The 22,338-nt window shown below is 36.5% G+C and overlaps 1 protein-coding gene across 8 annotated transcripts in view; it reads right to left on the bottom strand.

Moving 5' to 3' along the window:
• Window positions 1-22,338, bottom strand: part of IBTK (inhibitor of Bruton tyrosine kinase) — a 92,405-nt gene that overhangs the window by 17,177 nt on the left and 52,890 nt on the right. For 6 of the 8 annotated variants that reach the window (XM_019929357.3, XM_019929356.3, XM_019929360.3 and 3 more), the window contains 6 exons: window positions 18,658-18,779; window positions 16,580-16,692; window positions 12,711-12,859; window positions 11,147-11,310; window positions 9,979-10,071; window positions 9,288-9,431 (listed from right to left, as the gene is read on the bottom strand). In XM_019929357.3, the coding sequence (XP_019784916.1) occupies window positions 9,288-9,431; window positions 9,979-10,071; window positions 11,147-11,310; window positions 12,711-12,859; window positions 16,580-16,692; window positions 18,658-18,779 (785 nt within the window). The remainder of the gene's footprint in view (window positions 1-9,287; window positions 9,432-9,978; window positions 10,072-11,146; window positions 11,311-12,710; window positions 12,860-16,579; window positions 16,693-18,657; window positions 18,780-22,338) is intronic. The other 2 variants (XM_019929358.3, XM_073789386.1) reach the window with 1 other exon arrangement.

Here is a 22,338-nt window from a genome sequence, read left to right on the forward strand (position 1 = left end):
AAACTCCCACTTATACACTTGAAATTACTGCATTTTACTTTATGTAAATTATACCTCGGTAAAGTTATTTCAAAAAAACAGAATACACAATGAAATCTGCACTCCTTCTGAATAAAACAATTTTTTATGGAAAGGAAGTGGAAAAAGGTCAACTCACATACCACTAGTGAGAGTGTTTAGTGGTATCTACTAGAAATGAATATATGCATATCCTACAACCCGGTAATTTTATTCCTAGTTATATAAGCAACAAAAATGCAAATATGTTCAACAAAGACGTGAACTAGAATATCTACAGCAGCACTAACCCTAACAACAGTAGAACAACAAAGCTACTAAAATGCCAGCAAGAACTGAATGAGTAAAATAAGTATATTTACACAATGGAATATTAGTACTCATCAAAATATGAATTTCATAAATATAATGTTGAGCAAAAGAAGCTAGAAACAATAATGATTCTGTGTGTGTGTGTGTGTGTGTGTGTGTGTATTAAAAAGGGGAGATTACTCTATGGAAGTAGAAGTCAGGATAGTGGACTGGGGGAGGGGACTTGCTGGTAGTGTTACTTCTTGATTTGAGTGCTGGTTGCACAAGACGTGTTCAGTTTGTGAAAATACAACAACCTACACACTTATGATAACTGCACTCCGAAGTGTATACATTATGTTTCAATAAAAAGTAATTTAAAATTTAAATCTAATTTTACATGGAGAACATAGAGGAAATAAAAATTAAGTTGATCTAAATAATCAAAAATACACAAAACTAATCACACCCAGTATAGGTGTAGTGCTTTGAGAATTAGTTGAGTGGAATGCACTTTAGAATATCTACCAGAAAACAGTATACAAATTAAAAATCACCTTTACAGATTAATTTAGCTTCCAAAGATTTCATGCTCAGATTGCTATGGTATTAGAATCTTTTTATTCAACAATGTTTTACTGCAATCCAAAATGTAAAAAGGATTTGCAGGGTAGTAGTCAGGGTCAGGCACACAGGCTCTGCGGCTGCTACTGTTGTAGGTTCAAATCTTGGCTCTGTCACATACCAGCTTTGACCTTGGGGAGATACTAACCTCTGAGCTTCAGTTTCCTCATCAGTAACATGGAGATACTGATACCATCTCCTTCCTTATAATGGCTGTTGTGAGGATCAAATGTTAACCTATGGTAAAATACTTAAACAGTACCTGATACATAGAAATGCTATGTCAAGTCTGTTACTGTCCACAATTTTCACAGCATTTAACAAAACTAACTTATTTTAAGAGAAAAAGAAGACAATGAGAACACAGAAATTCTGACATGAAGAAATATAGTCAGTTCATAGGCATAATGTCTTTCCTTCCTAAAGTCTAACTTAGAAAAACTGATTCAGAAATGTAACCTTTAGCTATGATTTTGTATACTAGAACTACACTGTAACCTTAGCATCATTTTCAGAAATCCTTAATAAGTCAAAATTATGAGTAACAACATAAGCAATTTCCTATTCTAATATTTCTTCCATTTTATTTACTCAGAAAACAAAGTGAACACAATGCTAACCAGTTAATTCCCCAAAAAGTTAAATTCATACTTTGAAGAAACCATAAAATCCAAACCCAGGTTAAATTCATAAACTATTTGGGGTTCCCCATAAAAAATTCGCAAGGTCTTCTAATAACTTATCTGAATTCACACTGCTACCAGGTTAACAGATTCACAATGTCAAGCTCAGGCAAGGCTCACTCCAGAACCCAGGAGATCACTATATTAAGATCACTATACTCAACTACTGTGTCCACATTTAAAAATCATTTACCCTATGTAAAATCTTAAATCATAGAAAGGAAATTTTCTTTACAGATTTATCAGAAACATGACCTACTAAAGTATTCACATAAAAGATATTTCTTCAAAAGGAGCTTACCTGACTTTACCACAAAATTTTCTCCAAAGCACATACATATGCAGAACACTGAAAAATTAAATACAAAGAACCACTCTCCGTTTCCTTACCAACTCCTTTCTGCTCCTGCCGAAAACACACATACCTGAAGGTTTCTACTGGCAAACAACGTATCTATGGTGGAAAGTACAGTGTCTCATCAGTCATTAGGGAACACTGCTGGCGAATACTCTGCCAAAAAAATCTGCTGAATGTCTTTTGTAAGTAATTCATGTCTCTAAATACAGAAGCTTCACAATGATCTGTGTAAGAACCACACGGTGTCAGATTCATCTTCGTGGTAATTTGGGAACTTCTAGATGTGGTAAATAATATACACACTAAAAATTTTTATTTCTTTAATGGCTACTTAGGATAACATCTCCTTAAGAATAAATATAGGTAACAATGCTTACAAGATATCTTAAACTCACATGTTCATTAACCATGCATAGTGGTTACCTATAAAATGTCTTATGAAGACTTCTTTAAATGAGTTCTGTTATTCTTTCCACTGATCATGCCATACTTTGAAACAGTGTCTGATTTCCAACGATTTTACTTTCCTAACTCAAAGGTTCTGGCTCTTTTCCATTTTAGCAGCCAGAGAAACTTAATGAAGCAGCATCTGTAGCCACATAAAAAATTAATCAAGATTTTGTTCCTCAACTAAAGCAGCCATGAAATTTTTGCTTTAATGAATAAAATTTCTAGCTCTAAAAAGTTAAATAATTGAAATTATAATTTATAGGTTAGCTCTAAATGGAATTTGGAGAATTTACATTCATACATCAAGCCAGGCCACAAAGATTGTGCATTCTTCCACTCAAGATGACTGGTGAGAAATGTATTATTTCTCCAAGTAAAATAAAGGATAATGAAAAGTGACCAACTCCCATGTACACTTGGCGTTTTCACATTAGATTTAAAAGTCAACTGGTTAGAACTTCATTGTAATGCAAAAACCAGTTATTGTGTGAACAAACTAAGTAAAATTCCTTACCACGACCAGGAGCAGACTTAGAGGGCTAATGTGTGATTTGCTAATGAACTGCGGCACATTAACCTCATTACTAAGATAAACACAGTATAAAAACACCTTCTAATAAATAAATAAAATCGCATTAGATGATTCATCAGGATGATGAAGATGTCCCTTTGAGAAGTATTTAAAAAAAGATAAATCACTACAGTAATGAATATATTCCATAAATACAATCTGTAAATCAGATTAAAATGCTAATTTCAGATTAATTTTCTACTTTTTTCAAAGCTGGGCAAAGTTTAAATTCTACCAATTTTCTATAAACCAATATTTACAAGAGATATTCTCAGGAAAACAAATCTATTACTATTTTATTTCTTTAAGCATATACCACACGTATTTACAACCTATGCGTAATGGATTAAAAATGAAGTGATATACTAAACCTGCAGCCTTCTAAGAATTCAAGAAAGAAAATTCAACAACCTAAAAATGACTATTTCCATTTATACTAAATATACATCATAATTCAAGAATACCAAACATCAACCCTTTTACATAAATATGTTCTTAAAAGTTATAACAAGGGACTTCCCTGGTGGTGCAGTGGTTAAGACTCCATGCTGCCAATGCAGGGAGCCCGGGTTCAATCCCTGGTCAGGGAACTAGATCCCACATGCATGCATGCCCACAACTAAGAGTTCGCATGCCACAACTAAGCAGCCCGCGAGCCACAACTAAGACCTGGCACAGCCAAATAAATAAATAAATAGAAATATTTTTTTAAAAAAACTTCTAACACATGTTTTCTGATCCCTGTCATTAATTTATATGCATATATTATATACATATATACTTATAATATATATGTATAATTATGTACATTTATTGACATATATATCTTACATACATATATTCTACTAACTCAGCCCACTATTTATTTAATAACTTAAGCAGTACATAAATTCAGAAGAATTTAGCAGAAATGAACTTTAAAAGATCCTTCAGATACCAAAAATTTGGTCTCATAAAGTCATAAAAGGTATAAATGATTGATTTTATGACAATTCAGATCTCTCTCACTTTCATAAAAATTCAGAATAAATTACCTATAATTGGTCAGTTAGATAAATTTCTTTGGTTCCGTAAAATACATAAGATCCATTATTCATTTGTTTGTATTTAGATTTTCCAGTCGCATTTTCATCAACTAAATATATAATAAACATCACTTATAATTCAGTCACCAAATTACTTTTCAAAGAAAAATACCCTGATTATATTTTTGGCCAAATTTTATGGCATTCTTCCTCCCACATTCCTAGAATTCTCCTTAATATGCCATAATGTATTTCTTTTGAAATTTAGACAGTCTCTTCAACGTAGGAGTCTGAGTTCATATTGCTAATAATGACTAGGGAAAAATTTTTCCGAAACCTGAAAATCAAAGTCTGAAGTTTCAGATAAATGATTACTCTAATCCTTTCCTCTAAAATCCCATGTTAAGTGAACTAGAGAATAATCAGAAAGGCATAAACCCACACAGGCAAAAGAATAAGGCATTAAGACAATGGCAGACTAAAAGTAATAATACTCTATTGGAGGACAGAACAGGGCCAGAATGAACCTTGATATAGTAGAAATAAAGAAAACCTGTCATCAAGTGGAGTGGGGGTAGAGTGTGAAGCTCGGAACCCTGAAAAGTCTCCTACATTGGAGACATCTTAAGTATCAAATCCTGAAGTAGTCATGCAGATGAAAACAGGAATACTGGCTCAAGGTTTACTTGCGGAGTGGCAGAGAATGCCAGATGCCCTCCCCATCTCCACGTGATCAGATGACTGTACTTCCTTCACCTTGGTAGCAGGAGGATTTGATTGAAAATCACCAGTATACAGAGGCAGGTAGGACTAAACTGCTGTGTTTAAAATCTATATACTAAATGATGAGATACGTGAGAATCTAGACCAAATTGTGAGAACCTCAGTCCCAGGCCGAACTGCCTCACCCTGATCAGCTTCCAGAAGGCTGGCAACCAAATACAAAAATTAAAAGGCTTCTCCTTAGAGAAACTGACAGACCAAGGAGAAAAAACAAGGAGACAATGGTGCGGGGGTCCTCTAAGGGTACCGCTGGGTCACCCTACAGTCGCACCCATCAGTCAACCTGTCCCACACAGGCACACAGATTCCAACCAGAACTTAAAACAATCCACCAAATAAAACAAAACGTAACTAAAACATACATGAAAAAAGAGTGAATACACATCAATGTAAATCAATGACTATTTTTTAACTTTTATAAATGGAGTCATATAGGGTCTTTTTTTCCTGATTGGCTTCTTTTGCTCAATATTACATTGATGAGATTCATTCACACAGTTATATTTAGTCATAATTCATTTTCATCATTGTGTAGTACTCTACTATACTAATAAACTATAATTTATCCATTTACTGCTATAGACGTTTAGGTTGTTTACAGTTTTTGGCTTTTACAAATAAGGATGATACAAACATTCTGATACGTGTTGCCTGGTGCACACGTACATATATTTCTGTTGGATATAAAAGAGTGAAAAAGTTTATAGAGTACAGGTATCTTTAACAGTTGAATATTGAACAGGATACTAATAAAAGGGCACTATCGGCAAATAAGAAAGCTCTTGGCAATTAAAGATTTTAATAGTTAAATTAAAACATTCAGTAGAAGGGTTGTAAGATAAAGTCTGGGAAATGTTCCAGAAAGTATTTAGAATAGGAAAATAATTATATGAACATTAGAAGAGCAAAAGTAAGAAAATTAGGGAAATCCAGGAAGAGCCATATCCAACTAATGTGATTTCTAGAGAAAACAGTACAGAAGAAAGTATCAAATAGAGTACAAGATGTTCCTAGAACTTAAAGACATGCTTTTCCCAATTAAAAGAGCCCATCAAGTACCCAGCATAATCTATAAAAAGAGAACCCACGTCAAGGCACATCACTCTGAAATTTTAGAATGCTAGAGATAAAGAAAAAGGGAAGCGGGGGGGACTTCCTTGGTGGTCCAATGGTTTAAGAGTCCTCCTTCCAATGCAGGGGACGCAGGTTGGATCCCTGGTTGGGTAACTAAGATTTCCACATGCCCCGGGGCAACTGAGCCCATGTGCTCTGGAGCCTGTGCCACAGCTAGAGAGCCCACGCGCCTCAAGGAGGAGCCTGCATGCTGCAACTAAGACACAATGCAGCCAAATTAATTTAAAAAAAAAAAAGAAAAGAAGAAGGGAGGAGGGGGAGAGGGAGGAAACTGGTAAACATAGCAAGAGTAAGGAATTGGAATGGCATTAGACTTCACAACAGCAATAAGAAAAAGGAACTCTACAAATGATTTCCAACTCAGAATTCTGTTCCAATCTATCAGTCAAGAATGGTGAGAATAGAAACATTTTCAAAGATATAAGAGCTCCAAAAATGTATGTCCTATACATCTTTTCTCAGAAAACCACTGGTTTTGATGTAGATTGTGCTACATCAAAACAAAGAGTAAACCAAGAAATAGAAAAACAGGATTTAGGAAACTGGGGATCAAACACCGGAGGGAAGAAAAAGAAATTCCCAGGATGACAGTTAAGAGAAGTCTCAAGATCACAGATACTAAGCAGGCCTGGAAAAGGCCTAGTTCAGACCAGAGAAGTCAAGAGTTCTAATGAAGATGCCTCCAGGGCTTCCCTGGTGGCGCAGTGGTTGAGAGTCCGCCTGCCGATGCAAGGGACACGGGTTCGTGCCCCGGTCCGGGAGGATCGCACATGCCGCGGAGAGGCTGGGCCCATGAGCCATGGCCGCTGAGCCTGCGCGTCCGGAGCCTGTGCTCCGCAACAGGAGAGGCCACAACAGTGAGAGGCCCGCATACCGCAAAAAAAAAAAAAAAGAGAGAGAGAGAGAGATGCCTTCAATAAAAAACAAAAGTAATAAATTACCTCGTATGTTTCATCATAATGGAGAGAGAGAGGTATGTTTTAGAGAGTTTTGGGGGGAAAATTAGTGATGAGTACATAGGCAGTACAGGAAAACTGACTGAATTAGTCTAGGGAAAAAATAGAATAAGTGTAAAAAAAGGAAATAAAATCATCTTCACAATATGACTCTGTTGTGAATCTTAATTAACCAGTCATAAAAAAGAAAGTTTGGGGTAGGCCAGGCAACTGCTATCTTTCATGATAAGAAGCCTTGAAGTATTACCATACTATTAAATTTTTTAAACTATGTGTTTTGATTTAAAAAATTATTTTATTGGGGCTGGAAAGAACTCCTATGTTTGAAATAGATGCTAAACCAAGAGTATTTGTCCAGTAGTTGGATTTCCTAACTTGAGTGATCATTGTTTTGTTCCTTCTTTTGTTCATTTACTTTTTGTTTTTAAATAAGGAAACTGGTTGATGGCAGGGCTAAAACTGTATTTACTAATAAGCCCAAAGCTTCCTCATGTGCTTAGCTAATTCTCTCAAATTGAGATATATTTAGTATCTTGAGAGCTAGTCAAAGAACTTTTTTTTTTTGTCTTTTCCATACTTTTGTTTAGGGAAAACATAACTCAGTATTGTAACAGGGGACGTCCCTGGTGGCGCAGTGGTTAAGAATCTGCCTGCCAAGGCAGGGGACACGGGTTCGAGCCCTGGTCCGGGAGGATCCCACATGCCGCGGAACAACTAAGCCCGTGCACCACAACTACTGAGCCTGCGCTCTAGAGCCCAAGAGGCACAACTACTGAGCCCGCACGCCACAACTACTGAAGCCCATGCACCTAGAGCCCGAGCTCCGCAACAAGAGAAGCCACTGCAATGAAAAGCCCACACACCGCAACAAAGAGTAGCCCCTGCTCACCACAACTAGAGAAAGCCCGGGCGCAGCGATGAGGACCCAACACAGCCAAAAAATTTTTTAAAGTAAATAAATAAAATAGATTTATATTAAAAAAAATATATTATAACAGCTACTCCATAAACCCTACAGAGGCAGTGATTAAATCAGTTTTGTATATATTGCCTTATCATCAGAAACTAGAACAGTGCCTTGCATGTAGAAGGTACACAACAAATACCAATGAATTAAAACATTCTACTTGGGCTTCCCTGGTGGCGCTGTGGTTAAGACTCTGCCTGCCAATGCAGGGGACACGGGGTAGAGCCCTGGTCCAGGAAGATCCCACATGCTGCTGAGCAACTAAGCCCGTGAGCCACAACTACTGAGCCTGCGCGTCTGGAGCCTGTGCTCCGCAACGGGAGAGGCCGCGACAGTGAGAGGCCCGCGCACCGCGATGAAGAGTGGCCCCTGCTTGCTGCAACTGGAGGAAGCCCTCGCACAGAAACGAAGACCCAAAACAGCCAAAGATAAATAAATTAATTAATTAAAAAAAAATTCTACTAAACCCAATCCCTCAAGTTTTACTCTCTTTTCTTTTTCACTTGGGTGTTCTCACCTCTTGTTTTCTTTTTCTGTGATCATGTTTTAGATTTACTAGTAGGTCTGATATTTAGTCCTATTGGTGGCAATCAAAATAAAATGAGTTGCCACTCTCTTCAAAACAATTTACATTTTAATGGGAAAAATATTCCCTCTTACAAATAGAAAAAAGTGGCATTAGAGTAATGAAGGGATTCCCCCAAACCAAGAGTAGTCTCTAATACCCTCTTCAATGCTTGTGAGAACAACAGGGTTCTACTGATCTTTCCTGCCCATCATACTATCCATGTGTTTTTCTTCTAAAATTGGTTTCCAATTATTATGATATTAGTTACCAAAAAAAGGGAGGATGGGAGGGGAGCAGAAGTACAACCTATTTTTCATATGTCAAAATTGCTATCTGACCTCTTTGGAGATTATTCCTATTAATGTTGCATTATGGGTAAATTCTAATTGAGAAAAGTTATATAACACAATGTTAAGTAAACAGCCCTGCTTAAAAGTGACAATGACAAGCTATGATTATAAAAATTTTAAGATATTCATGATGCATACAGGGAATATACAAAGAAATTAGGGTGCTAAAACTGTTTGCTTTTATCAAACTTCTCTATGATATACATTATTTTTTATAAAAAATGAAAAAATAAGAATATTCCCTTAAACTGCCTTAGCAATAAACATTAATTAAAATACCAAGAAGAAATTTTATCTACACATATGAAAAAAATTCAAAAATCATGATGTACTTCTCAAAACAAACAAGAAAATAAAGTATTTCCCAAGGTCCAATTTTTAACTTGAAAGCAAAGAGGGGAATGAAATATTTGAAAAGACAGGAAGGAAAAAAAAAAACCCCACCCAAAGCCAAGAAGTACCTTAAAAGCTAATGTACAAAGCTTATTTTAATAAAAATTAGAGCATACCATGCATTCGCTGGTTTGGGGGTTTTTGAAGGAGCACTTAATGCTGTTTCCATGCTATTCATTCCTGAATTATTATCTTTGGTAGTCATTGCAATCATTTTTCGTTGCTTCTGAGACAGTTTAACTCCATGAGAAATCATTTTTCTAGAAATTGTTAAATTAAACCAATCAGTTTCACCGCTTCTGAGAAAGTTTAATTCCATAAGAAATAATTTTGCTATAAATTAAACCAATTAACATTAATTTCTGCTCAACACAGGTTACTGGTAATTATATTGCTCTGTGTTTATTTGATGGGATTTTACTATTACTAGATCAAAATGACCACAAGTTTCAACAGTGGCAATATATATAATTAGTTTATACTATCAAAGATCAAGTAATAGCTACATGGGAGCCCTCCTAATACACTTGCATCACACTTGTAGCAGAAATAGATCATTTTAGAGGCAAATTTCCGGCATGTAATACTGTATTCCACAAGAGCTAGACCTATCAACCCAACTCAGTCTTCAGCATATATTTAAGAAATAATGTTATGGAGGCTAAATTACCTAGAAAAGAGCTTACAACTAACTTTAACATCAAATGCAGAAAAATAATAGGAAAGGTCCAGTAGGTCTTTCCAGTTGTTTAGGGCAGAACTATAACACAACATGGTCTTTCCTTTTCTTATGATTTTGTAACCAACCCCAAATTTGTCTTTGGTGTAGCTCCACATCTTTGTCTGCTTTCTTCTATTTGCATGATGGTTCTGAGATCCATGACAGGAGGGCTTACAGGACTAAAAGACATATAAAAGTTACTTTACAACCCATTCATTTATCCATGAAGTCCAACACCCAAACATTACTGAAACTGTAAATTGTATATAACATCATTAATGAGAGGATAATTTAGGTCTATTTTGTCAGCTGCGGCCAACTTCAAAAAGGATATTTTGAATGAAAGCTACTTTTATATATACATACATAATAATAAAATGCATCAGAAGTCATAATGTTAAGAGATACATGTTTAATAAAATAGTCTAACATTAGTGATTAGAAGATGCTTCCAGGTGTTCCCACAAATATGTTTACTTAGGAAAAAAGGTGTCTACTTTCTGAACTATCTTTAGACCATGAAGCAGCATAAACCGGGACATCATCTTTATTCCAACTGTGCAAAATACAGCACATTTCAAAATAATTACACAAATGGCCCAGATGGCAATATAATTGGTAAGTCAATTAACAGTCTTAGCCTATTATAAACCATACTAGGTAATAAAGATGAAGCATAAGCTCAATTAGCTCTTTGAAAGAATACTGTATGTTAATTATACTTATTCCTTCAGTTTTAAAAACTGACTTTTATAAGTAAAAAAAAAATATGGATAGAATATAGGTTAAGTTAAAACTACAGCATAACATTAAATGAATAGCCTCTGAAAATTAACTGTAACAACACATTTTGTGAGATCTTAAATACACTTTAATGTGCAAAAAAAAAAGATAAAGTAAGCCTACAAATGGCAAAATGGTCGTCCTGAGTGGGAGTTTTTACTAATATACACTATCCATTAAAAAAGAAAAAGAAGCTGATATCAAGTCACTGTGTGTGTGTGTGTGTTATAGAGTATTTTACTAAGTATTCCCTGATGACACTGCAAAGGCAACTAAATTCTGTCTGGGAAAAAAAGCCTATTTTAGCCGGTTAGTAATTTGTATGCACTTTAGCTGCTAATTTGTATGCATTTAGGTAATTTCCTGTATATCAGAAATTTTTTTAAATGTGCTTCATTAAAAAGTTTCACTTGACCAAAAATAAATGATATTTCTCAGACTAACAAGTACAGAACAAAATAAAAATCCTACCTGAAAGAGCCAGAAACCCAACTGGAAGAGCTTGTAATATCAATTCTGTTACTGGGAATGGGCTGTGGAGCAGATATTTTAAGTACTGGTGATTTTTCCCATGGTTTTAAATCTTCCCTAAAATGTGTAGGAGGTGTACCATTAGCATAGGATTTAATTTTCCCCTGGAGGTTAAAAAAAAAAAAAAAAAAAAAATTGAAGAGTGAGTAATAGCAGGTACCCCTAGCACAGTAGCTAACACATAGTTGGTACTCGGTAAATACTGGTTAAACTATATTAAAGAGTAAAACCTTACAAGAATAATTATCTAGTATTTTCAATTCAGTGCTTCTACAGTTTAGTATCTTGATCAATTCTCAAACCATATCAGTGGCTATAACCCAATTATTAAAAGCTTTGGGAATAATTTTTAGGGACATAAGTTTGCATATCAAGTTCTTATTTACCTGAGTATTAAACAAATGTTAATAAATATAAGTTGTTCAAATAAGATATGAAGCAGTAACTTTAAAATTAACATCCATGACTTTAAAATGAAACAAAATGAAAGTCTGGTATAAATTTCATACAATTTACTCTGAATATAATTAAAGGACTCTGAATAAAATTAAAGCCAAATAATACTGACACTTCAAAAGGGACCCTAAAACTATTGCTATTACAATAGGTCAAGGAAGTTATTGAAATGGTATTTCCACTGCCAGGATAGATTCTCTACTATTGCCAAAAATTCAGTATGCCTTCAACCTTCTTTTAAACCTCAACTGTCTTCCAGGCCAACCTAAGTGTAATATGAATTTCCCCCAAACTTCTACCTTACATAAAAAAATTTTTATGATAAAAATTTGTTTTATATCAATCCTTGAGGCCTAGAAGACTCTTAATAAAGGGTAAATTTTCTATTGTCTCACAAATTTCTAGATGTTCTAATATATTTTGTGGATGTATAGAGGTTAGAAAAAAATTACTCTATCTGGTAAGTTTGACATTCTCCTTCCCTGTAGATTAACAACTATGGAATTAAATGTTAACAGATGTCTGAAACATGGCCTCCCCCAGAGCTGACCAGCCTAGGAATTCAGCAGCTTAGTGTCAATTATGCTAGACTAGGAGAAGAACTCCATTCCAGATTGCATTGCTCCAGTTCACACCGTGGCAGAAAGACACTAAACAGATTTTGGTATTAGGCTTACTTTCAAAATCACTTTCCTTTGACAATTTTTAGCTGGTGTTAACTGACATTTCACAAAATATATTTTAAGTAATTTAGCTATGAATATATATTTCAATATGCCTATACAGTATTGCTATACTTTACATCAACATTACTTTTATTGCAGAAATACAACATCATAAAGGGCTCAAAACTGCAATTAAAATCTTTAAAACTAGAAATATTAGGCAAATTTGAGAAAACTAACACTACATATATTATGTCATTAATTGTATTTTCTTATAAACCAGCCAGAAGAATGTTTTAAAGTTAGAGTAAAAATAATGAAAAACTAAACTGTCTATAGATTAAAATGTGAAGAAAATAGTGCATTAATAAACGAAGACAAACCTCAATCTTATCTGAATGAAATCCTGTTGTGAAATCAGGAGACTGTAAATCTCTAGGACTACCCACTCCTGCATAGCTTCCTTCAGAGTCTGATGTCAACAGTTCTGGAAGAGATTCCACAGAATTGGTCTTACCAGACTTTAGTAATCCTAAAAGGTAAAAATTTTTTCATATTTAAACACATATACATAAACATATATGTATTACATTTGATGAACCAAATACAGCTAAAAGCGTCCATTTATCCAGATTTAGTAACATTTAAATTATAGTCACTGTACTAAAGTCTTAATAATTCAAGCTAACTGAAGAAAGAAATCAGTTGAAGTGAAAAACTGAAATGGAAAATTTTAAAACAACAGTTTTATTCATTTTAATTACACACCAATTAAGCAATAAACCTGAGGAAGATAGTTATTTGGTATCTGATTTAAAAAGTGACTCAGAACATTTTTTTCCCCATAAAGATAAGAGAGCAAGACAAAATTAATAAACTCTAGACCCCTCCCCTTTCCCTTTCTCATCTGTCTCTGCACCTATGCAAAGGGGGATTAGTCCTAGTCTGTGTGGGAGAAGCATTATAACCTTTCTGCCACTCATCTAAGCCAGCAGACTGGCCAGGTAGCAGAGGCTTTGCTGAAGCCTACTGTGGCCTGTTTGAGGGTTTTTCCCTTCTGCAAAATATCTGTGAATTGAGAGCTATTTTCAATTAGCTTATCACCTAAAGCATAAGTTTGTTATGAAATGCATATACCATTTGTTCTCTTAGGCAAGCTCAATACCTCAATACCTGTCTCCCTGCTACATCTGGTATCCTGGCTCATTAGCAAATCAGTCATTTCAAGTACAGAGTAAAAAAAAAAAAAAACTTTTGCTTAGGTTCATGTGTTTATTTCCACATATTTAAAATGCAGTACAATCTAAATGAAGTGGCAAAATAAATACATTATAAAACATATCTCATAAATTCAGTAAGTGTTGTTTTCTTTAAAAGTAAATCACCCTGGGCTTCCCTGGTGGCGCGCTGGTTAAGAATCCGCCTGCCAATGCAGGGGACACGAGTTCAATCCCTGGTCTGGGAAGATCCCACATGCCGCGGAGCAACTAAGCCCGTGCGCCACAACTACTGAGCCTGCGCTCTAGAGCCCGCGAGCCACAACTACTGAAGCCCAGGCGCCTAGAACCCGTGCTCCGCAACGAGAAGCCATCGCAGTGAGAAGCCAGCACACTTCAAGGAAGAGTAGCCCCCGCTCACCGCAACTAGAGAAAGCCTGCATGCAGCAATGAAGACCCAACGCAGCCAAAAATAAATAAATTATATTAATTAAAAAAAAAAGTAAATCACTCTGACAAGATACGTGCCTTTTTTGTTGTTATTGCTAAAATACAATTTGGAAGAACATTCAAACTTTTCTCCCCCACAATGTTTTAAATATTTTTAAGAGTAGCAAATTTTTATATAAGAGAGTATATTTAATACTGGGATGCTCCCAAAAGTCAATTGGAAACAAATCTAATAAAGAAGACGATTAAAGTGGCCAACAATTATCTTTGATAAAAAAATATTTTCACAGAATGACTTCTAACTTTAAGGACCAACACAAACAAACGTTAAGCCTTCATATAACTGTCCTTGATGAAATTAGCTTCATACTCAGAATTTCTCCCAGAATAGGTTACTTTGGCCCCCAGTTAAATTTAACCTTTCAATCATTTTTGGCTTTGGCCACAGAAGGGAGTAGTATAGCAGGAAGAATACCGAACAGGAATCAAGAAAATAAATTCTACCTCTGGCTGCTACGACCTGAAATCACTTCAAAGTTTTCTGAGCTTGTTTCCTCAAGTTTAAAGGAAGGGGTGTAAATTAATTCATTATTAAGGTCTCTTCCAGCTCTGAAATGCTAAGATTCTTAACACATGTGCTATCAATAACATCCTTTAAAACAAACCAAATATCTGCTTTTTCCATAAATCTTTTAGGTATTTGGAAAATCACTAGCTCCACGACTGTCTATCCATTTATTCATCCTGCCATCAATCCACCTATGCCTCCTTCTAAGTACTACGGGTAATTCATATAACACAGAGGATGCAAAATCACAGAATTTAAACCTTAGAAAGGTCCTAAAATAGGAATCAGGAGATGCAGCAAATGAGAAAGACCTATAGACCTATACTTCATCAATCAATTTAGGTATATTAGCTTTCTTTTTTAATATCTCGTGTGTTATCTAAAACGACTATTCTTCACGTTATTTATCAAACATGTCAAATACCTCATTTGTACTTTTCAAAGTTGCCTGTACAAGGCTGATTGACTGTGAAAACACTGATAGAAACTGCACCAGTTTGTCTTATGGCTATAGACACACCAACTATTTCTGAAAGCCATGCTGTGCTGCCATTCTTTTTTGGTTACACTTCAAATTTTTATCTAAAGAAACTGTTAAAATTTAGGTCATTTAATCTGGATCTAATCAGATGAATCCAGAATGTGGGGTAGTCTACAATACCACTGGCCTCAACTTCTGAAAACAAAACAAAACAAAACAGAAAGGTGTGGCGGTGCTGTTCTACTTAAGAGACTAAAAAGACATTAATAAGCAAAGACAATGTCAACCCTGATACGACATTAGATTTTTTTTTTTTCCCTTAATGTTAAAACAGAAAAGGCTATAAAAACATGTTTGGACAATTAGGGAAATATGGGCATAGACTACAGCACTACATAATATGAATTAATGTTAACTGTCTTTCAATGTGATAATGGTATTGTGGTTGTATAGGATAAGGGTTGTATCTCCCTTATGCTTAGGAGATTCATATTAACCTTGGGGGGAAAATGTCATGTCTACAGCTTAGTTCCAAGTGGATCAGGTTAAAAAAAAAAGTGTGTGTGTAGAATGTTTGTAGGATGAGGGAACAGAGCATGCAAGACAAAGCCTGCAAGAAAAAGCAAATGTGGTAAGAGGTGAACAATAGATCTGGATAATGGGTATACAGATGTTCATGGTATTTTTCTTTCGCCTTTTTAGTAACTTAAAGATTTTCAAAATTAAAAACTGGGAAAAAAAATTTTAGAAAAACTATATAACCTTACTTTCAAACAGGCTCACATAATGCCTAGGTATAAAACGTGTTGTATTTTACTACTGGATTATAACCTCCTTAACACGCATGAATGGAATCCCACGTGGCATCTCACTTGAAGCACTGATATATATGAACTGAATGCACGTGTTAATAGTATCTCTGTCATGTTTTGCCCACCTCTAACCCTCTATGCCACTAGACAGAGTGGTCTTTCTAAAAACATAAACCTTATCCAGTCACACCCTGCCTTAAAAAATCCATCAACAGCTACCTGCAGCCTTCAGATTAAAGTCCAAATTCCTTAGTTTGGCATATAACACCCTCCAAAATCTGACGCTCTCCAACCTATCTCCTATCTGCAGCTACCGGATATGGCCGAGCTATGCACAACAAACGTGCAGTCTTTCTACTGCCTCTAGGCTTGAAACACACTGCCCCATTCTCTTAGCACGTCAATCTGCCTCCTTTTCTTGGCTAAATTCTCTTCACTCTTCGAGATCCAGCTCAGGTATCACTTTCCTCTAACAGATGTGCCCCGATCTTCTCAGACTAGTTTGGGTGCCCCTTCTGTGATCACAGAGCAAATGTCAATCAGAGTACTTATCACAATACATTACCACTTTCTGTGGCCTCCCTAAGACAAGGACTATTTTCTATTTCTGTAGCCCCAGCAGATGGCATATAATAGTATTTAATACATGTTAAATGAATTAGATAAGGAACAGAGACAAGAAAGATTAGATCAGAAAATATACCGTAAAATATTTTCCACTAACCTGTAGATGGTGGACTCTGAATAATATCTGAAAGGTTATAACCTCCAGAACTATCAGACCGCTTACGTGGCTTCTTTTTTGCTTTTGTTTTTGTCTTCTTGAACACACTTTCCCTAGGAAAAAAGCAAACATAAAAGTCATTTAAAAAAATTAAAGTTACAGGGCTTCCCTTGTGGCACAGTGGTTAAGAATCCGCCTGCCAATGCATGGGACACGGGTTCGATCCCTGGTCCAGGAAGATCCCACATGCCGCAGAGCAACTAAGCGCGTGCGCCACAACTACTGAGCCTGCGCTCTAGAGCCCGCGAGCCACAACTACTGAGCCTGTGCGCCTAGAGCCCATGCTCCGCAACAAGAGAAGCCACTGCAATGAGAAGCCCGAGCACTGCAACGAAGAGTAGCCCCCACTCACTGCAACTAGAGAAAGCCCACATGCAGCAACAAAGACCCAACGCAGCCAAAAATAAATAAATTAAAATATTTTTTTTTAAAATTACAGATGAAACAGGAGAAGAACTATGCATTTTGAGCAACGGAATACAGCATTTTGGTCAAACAGAAAACACAAAAGAATATATATGTTCTAGTCCCATTTATCTAAGTGGCCCAGAGCACATTAGTTAATTCCACCAAACTTCAGTGTGATACTATCACTTGTTCTAACCCTAGCACTTCTGTGAAAATTAGAAACAAGATGGTATATAAGAAAATACTTTGAAAAGTAAAATACTGTACATGTTCACACACAAGCTATTATAATCTATGATCTGGAACTAGAAATATTTGGTGATAATTTTTAAAGTATTTCAGGGGCTGCTTAATTCCTTGAATTATTATTAATCAGGAAAGAGAAAATAACATTATCTATAAGGACTACAACAGTCTTATTTCACCTAAAAATTATAGATCTCATTACATAATTCATCCACAGTAACACAGGTCAGCTGTGAATACTATTATTTTGTGAAGGATAATGTATTTATGTCAATGTTAATCATTTTATTATAATTTTTAATGTAATAACATGTCATACATCCAAGTCAGATATTTATAAACCTCAAGTATTCCAGTGGCTACCACCAAACTCTAGAAAAGAGGTTAAAGAAGATTTCTGGAACCAAGAGCAGCTTTTCAGTGAGCTACAATTATACTCATACGTATATATACACTCACACATGTATGTAGTAAATGACTTGAACGTCCGAAGATTTTATTTTAACAGGTCATTTACCCAGCAGAAGGAAAGTAATTCTATAACCAGCTGATAAATTAGCCTAAAATGCCGACTGGAAATTCTAAGCAGGACTTATTAAATGGTCAACAGGGAGATTGTGTAGAACCTGGGATATTTTATTGAAGGACTCCCAAATGCCAGTCACTGTGGGTCATGTCTCTTGAATGAGTAGGGTTCTCTACAGAGAGGGATCTAGAAGACTGGCTGATGAACTCCCCTTGGTTCACCCTCTCCAGAAGGCAAATCTCTCGTCTTCTGCTAAGATGGAGGAGGGGCAATCAATCACTTGGTTCAGGAATACATCAATGCTCTTTGAAAAATTTTCAAAAAAAAAAAAGCTCTTTTCCAAATCCAACCACTTACACTGGTCTTCATAAACCTAGTACCTGTAATTCTTAAGCCTTTCCAGAATTCTGTTTTAGTTTTTTCTAAGTCATTACTGCTTGGCAACCACTTTCCAACTTCCAAAACTGTTAACACCTCCTGATTGCCATTTACTCCTTTCCTGTTCTCTCTGATCTAGTGCAATATGCCTTTTTTATTTCTTTACTATAATCTCAGCAGGGTTTGGAAAGGCAGTTAAGATAATTGCACTTATTCAACCCAACATATTTAACCAGAAGGCTACATTCCTTTTGTGTTTATAGTTAACTTTGTTATATCTGCAAATATTAATTATGCATTTACTTTGTATTGTATCAGGCTAAAAATGAACATAAATACCTATTTTTTATGTTAGGTTTCTCAATTTTTCTTTCCATATTAATATAAAGGTGTCAACAGTGTCCAAGATTGGGGATGAGGGAAGGAGAAAAGGAAGGGGGAAAAAAAAAACAGAGCTTACGAATAATTTTGTTCCATATTTATTTCTTCTTTCAAAAAGATATCTCCATCTTCTACATCCAAATAGCTAATATCTGGTCCATCTTGATATGGTGTAATGACTCTTCTATCCATTGCTGGAATCTATAGAAAAAAAGATGTCACTTTTTAAATACAAAATTTGTAGAGCAAAGACATCAGCTACCTTTCTGTCTCCCCTTCAGTCTACAACCAGTAAAACATCCAGAGCTCAACAAAGTTGCCTCTGCCCAACACACTAGGTCACCAGAGAATTCCACACATTTGTACATCTAAAGGTGGGGAGGCTGGAACACATACAGGAGAGAGGAAGAACAGATGAAAGAGTGGAGTCTGTGCCTGCAATCCTGGGCCTCTAACCATGGAAGCTGAGCCCACAGCTTCAGGGAACCCAGTACCAGCATGTGAGGTGGTGCACTTACAACTATGGCATCCTGAATGGAGGGGTGCTCACAACCACAGGTAGCTTGGTAGCAACGGAAGTGGGCCCTGGAACCCAGCCGCCATCGCCCACCATCAACAGTGGCGGAAGCCCACGAACCTTATACAGTATCAGATACAGTACAGGCACCTGTGCAACCCTGGCTCCCAATACCCCCATGATCCTCCTCCCCCCATGCAAAGACTGTTACTCAAGGAACTTCACAAACTGGGGAAGAGCCCAACATTCCGATGATGACAGTAGCTCTGGCAGAAGAAAGGCAGTAAGGACCTGGGAGGCACAAGAAGCAATAATGAAGGCACAGAAGCACACCTCTTACAGAGCCGGTGGAGGCTGGAAAGTGTCAACTAGCAAATATAATCAGAGCCAGCTCAGGTAAGAGAAAACAAACCTGTGTTATAGGGCCACCTACTGGAAAGCAAAAGAAAGGACTCTAACTTCTAACCTGTCATTAACTTCAAATGCACCTGCAGAGGAACAATTTAATTCAAGTACCATATACAACCACAATAACACTCGACCACAAAAAGAAAATAACAGTTCTCCAGAAACCAAACTAAGTCACAGAATATTTCAATCTAACTGATAGAGAATTCAAAATAGCTGTCATGAAGGAACTCAATAAGCTGTAAGAAGTCAGAAAGGCGGTTTAATGAGCTCAGGAATAAAATTAATGAACAGACGAAATACTTTACCAAAGAGACTGAAACTCTAAAAAAGAACCAAACAAACGCTGGAGTTGAAGAACTCAATAAATGAGATGAAGAATGAATTAGAAAGAAATGGAAATAGAGCAGATCATATGAAAGAGAGAATTAGCAAGCTCAAAGGTAGAAATCTTGAAATGATACAAGTAGAAGAAGAGAAACAGAATATTAAAAAAGTGAGGAAATTTCACAAGACCTATCCAACTCATTTAGGAAGAAAAATATTAGGGTAATGAGTAACCCAGAAGGAGAAGAGAGGGAGAAGGCAAAAGAGAGTTTATTTAAAGAAATAATATCTGAGAACATCCCAAAGCTGGAAAAGGAACTGGATACACAAGTCCATGAAATTAAAAGAATACCTAATTACCTCAATGCAGAACAACCTTCTCCAAGATGTGTAATAAATATTAAAATTGTCAAAAGTCAATGACAAAGATTTTTAAAGGCAGCCAAGAAAAAGGATGGTAGCTGGGAATTCCCTGGTAGTTCAGCGGTTAGGACTCAGTGCTTTCACTGCCAGGGCCCAGGTTTGATTCCTGGTTGGGGAACTAAGATCCTGCAAGCCACGTGGCATGGCCAAAAAGTTAAAAAAAAAAAAAGGCTGGTGGCCTACAAAGGAACCTCCACTAGGCTAGCAGCAGATGTCTCAGCAGAAACCCAACAGGCCAGGAGAGAGTGAAATGACAATCTCAGAATACTAAAAGATAAAAACCGTCAGACTAGAATACTCTATCCAGCAAAGACATCGTTCAAATATGAAGGAGAGATAAAGACTTTCTCAAACAGAAGCTGAGAGAGTTCATCAACACAAGACCTGCCTAACAAGACATGCTGAAAGCAGCACTTCTACCAGAAACAAAAAAGACAAACGGATACAAAACTTTGAGCAAGATGATAAAACAGAACCAGAAAATTGCAACTCTATGAGAGCATAAAGGTTAAAAGGAGAAAAAAAGAAAGCAGGAAAATAACTATAAGCTATTTCTGTTTGGTAGCAAACTCACATCAAAAGGGATAATGTGAGGGCTTCCCTGGTGGCGCAGTGGTTGAGAGTCTGCCTGCCGATGCAGGGGACACGGGTTCGTACCCCGGTCCAGGAAGATCCCGCATGCTGCGGAGCGGCTGGGCCCGTGAGCCATGGCTGCTGAGCCTGCGCGTCCAGAGCCTGTGCCCCGCAGCGGGAGAGGCCACAGCAGTGAGAGGCCCGCGTACCGAAAAAAAACCCAAAAAAGATTCATTTTATATATGGAATTTAAGGAAAAAAAATGTCATGAAGAACCTAGGGGTAAGACAGGAATAAACACACAGACCTACTAGAGAACGGACTTGAGGATATGGGGAGGGGGAAGGGTGAGCTGTGACAAAGCGAGAGAGAGGCATGGACATATATACACTACCAAACGTAAGGTAGATAGCTAGTGGGAAGCAGCCGCATAGCACAGGGAGATCAGCTTGGTGCTTTGTGACCGCCTGGAGGGGTGGGATAGGGAGGGTGGGAGGGAGGGAGATGCAAGAGGGAAGAGATATGGGAACGTATGTACATGTATAACTGATTCACTTTGTTATAAAGCAGAAACTAACACACCATTGTAAAGCAATTATACCCCAATAAAGATGTTTAAAAAAAAAAGTGGAAAAAAAAAGGAATAATGTGAAAAAACATAAAAGGGGATGAAAAAATTCATACAGGTAAATGAAGATAACATACTATCAGCAGAAAAGAGACTATTTTATCTGTGAGACGTTTTATACAAAGCTCGGGGCAACCGCAAAACTTTGTTACAGAGCAGAGACATGAAACATAATAAAAGAAGAAACTAAGAAACATACCAGAGAAAACCTCCAAACCAAAATAACAGACAGAAACACAGGAAAAAGAAACCACAGAGGTATCAAGCAACCAAAAAACAAAACACAAAATTTCAGGACTACATCCTCATCTGTCACTAATCCCCCTGAATGTAAATGGACTGAATTCATCAATCAAAAGACAGAGTGGCTGGATGCATTAAAACATAAGACTCAACCAAATGCTGCTCCAGGAGACACACCTCAGCTCTGAAGACAAACACAGGCTAAATGTGAAGAGATGGAAGATGATACTCTAAGCAAATGGCTGCCAAAAGAAAGCAAGTGTAGCCATCCTTATACCAGACAAATTAGACTTCAAGCCAAAAGATAACAAGAGACAAAAAATGGTCAGCATATAATTATAAAGAGGACAACTCAGCAAGAACACATAAAAGTGACTAATGTATATGTACCTAACATAAGAGCACCAAAATATATACAACAATTACTAACATTCCCAAAGCGAGAGAACTGACAGCAACAAAATAATTGTAGGGGACATTTAACACCCCACTTACATCAACAGATAGATTACCCAGACAGAAAGTCAACAAGGAAACAGTGGCCTTAACTGAAACGTTAGATCAGATATATTTAACAGATTTAAAAAGAACAATGCAGCAAAACACACATTCTTCTCAAATGCTCATGGAACATTCTCAAG

This window comes from Tursiops truncatus, chromosome 12 (genome assembly GCF_011762595.2).
Source record: "Tursiops truncatus isolate mTurTru1 chromosome 12, mTurTru1.mat.Y, whole genome shotgun sequence".
Lineage (NCBI taxonomy): Eukaryota > Metazoa > Chordata > Mammalia > Artiodactyla > Delphinidae > Tursiops > Tursiops truncatus.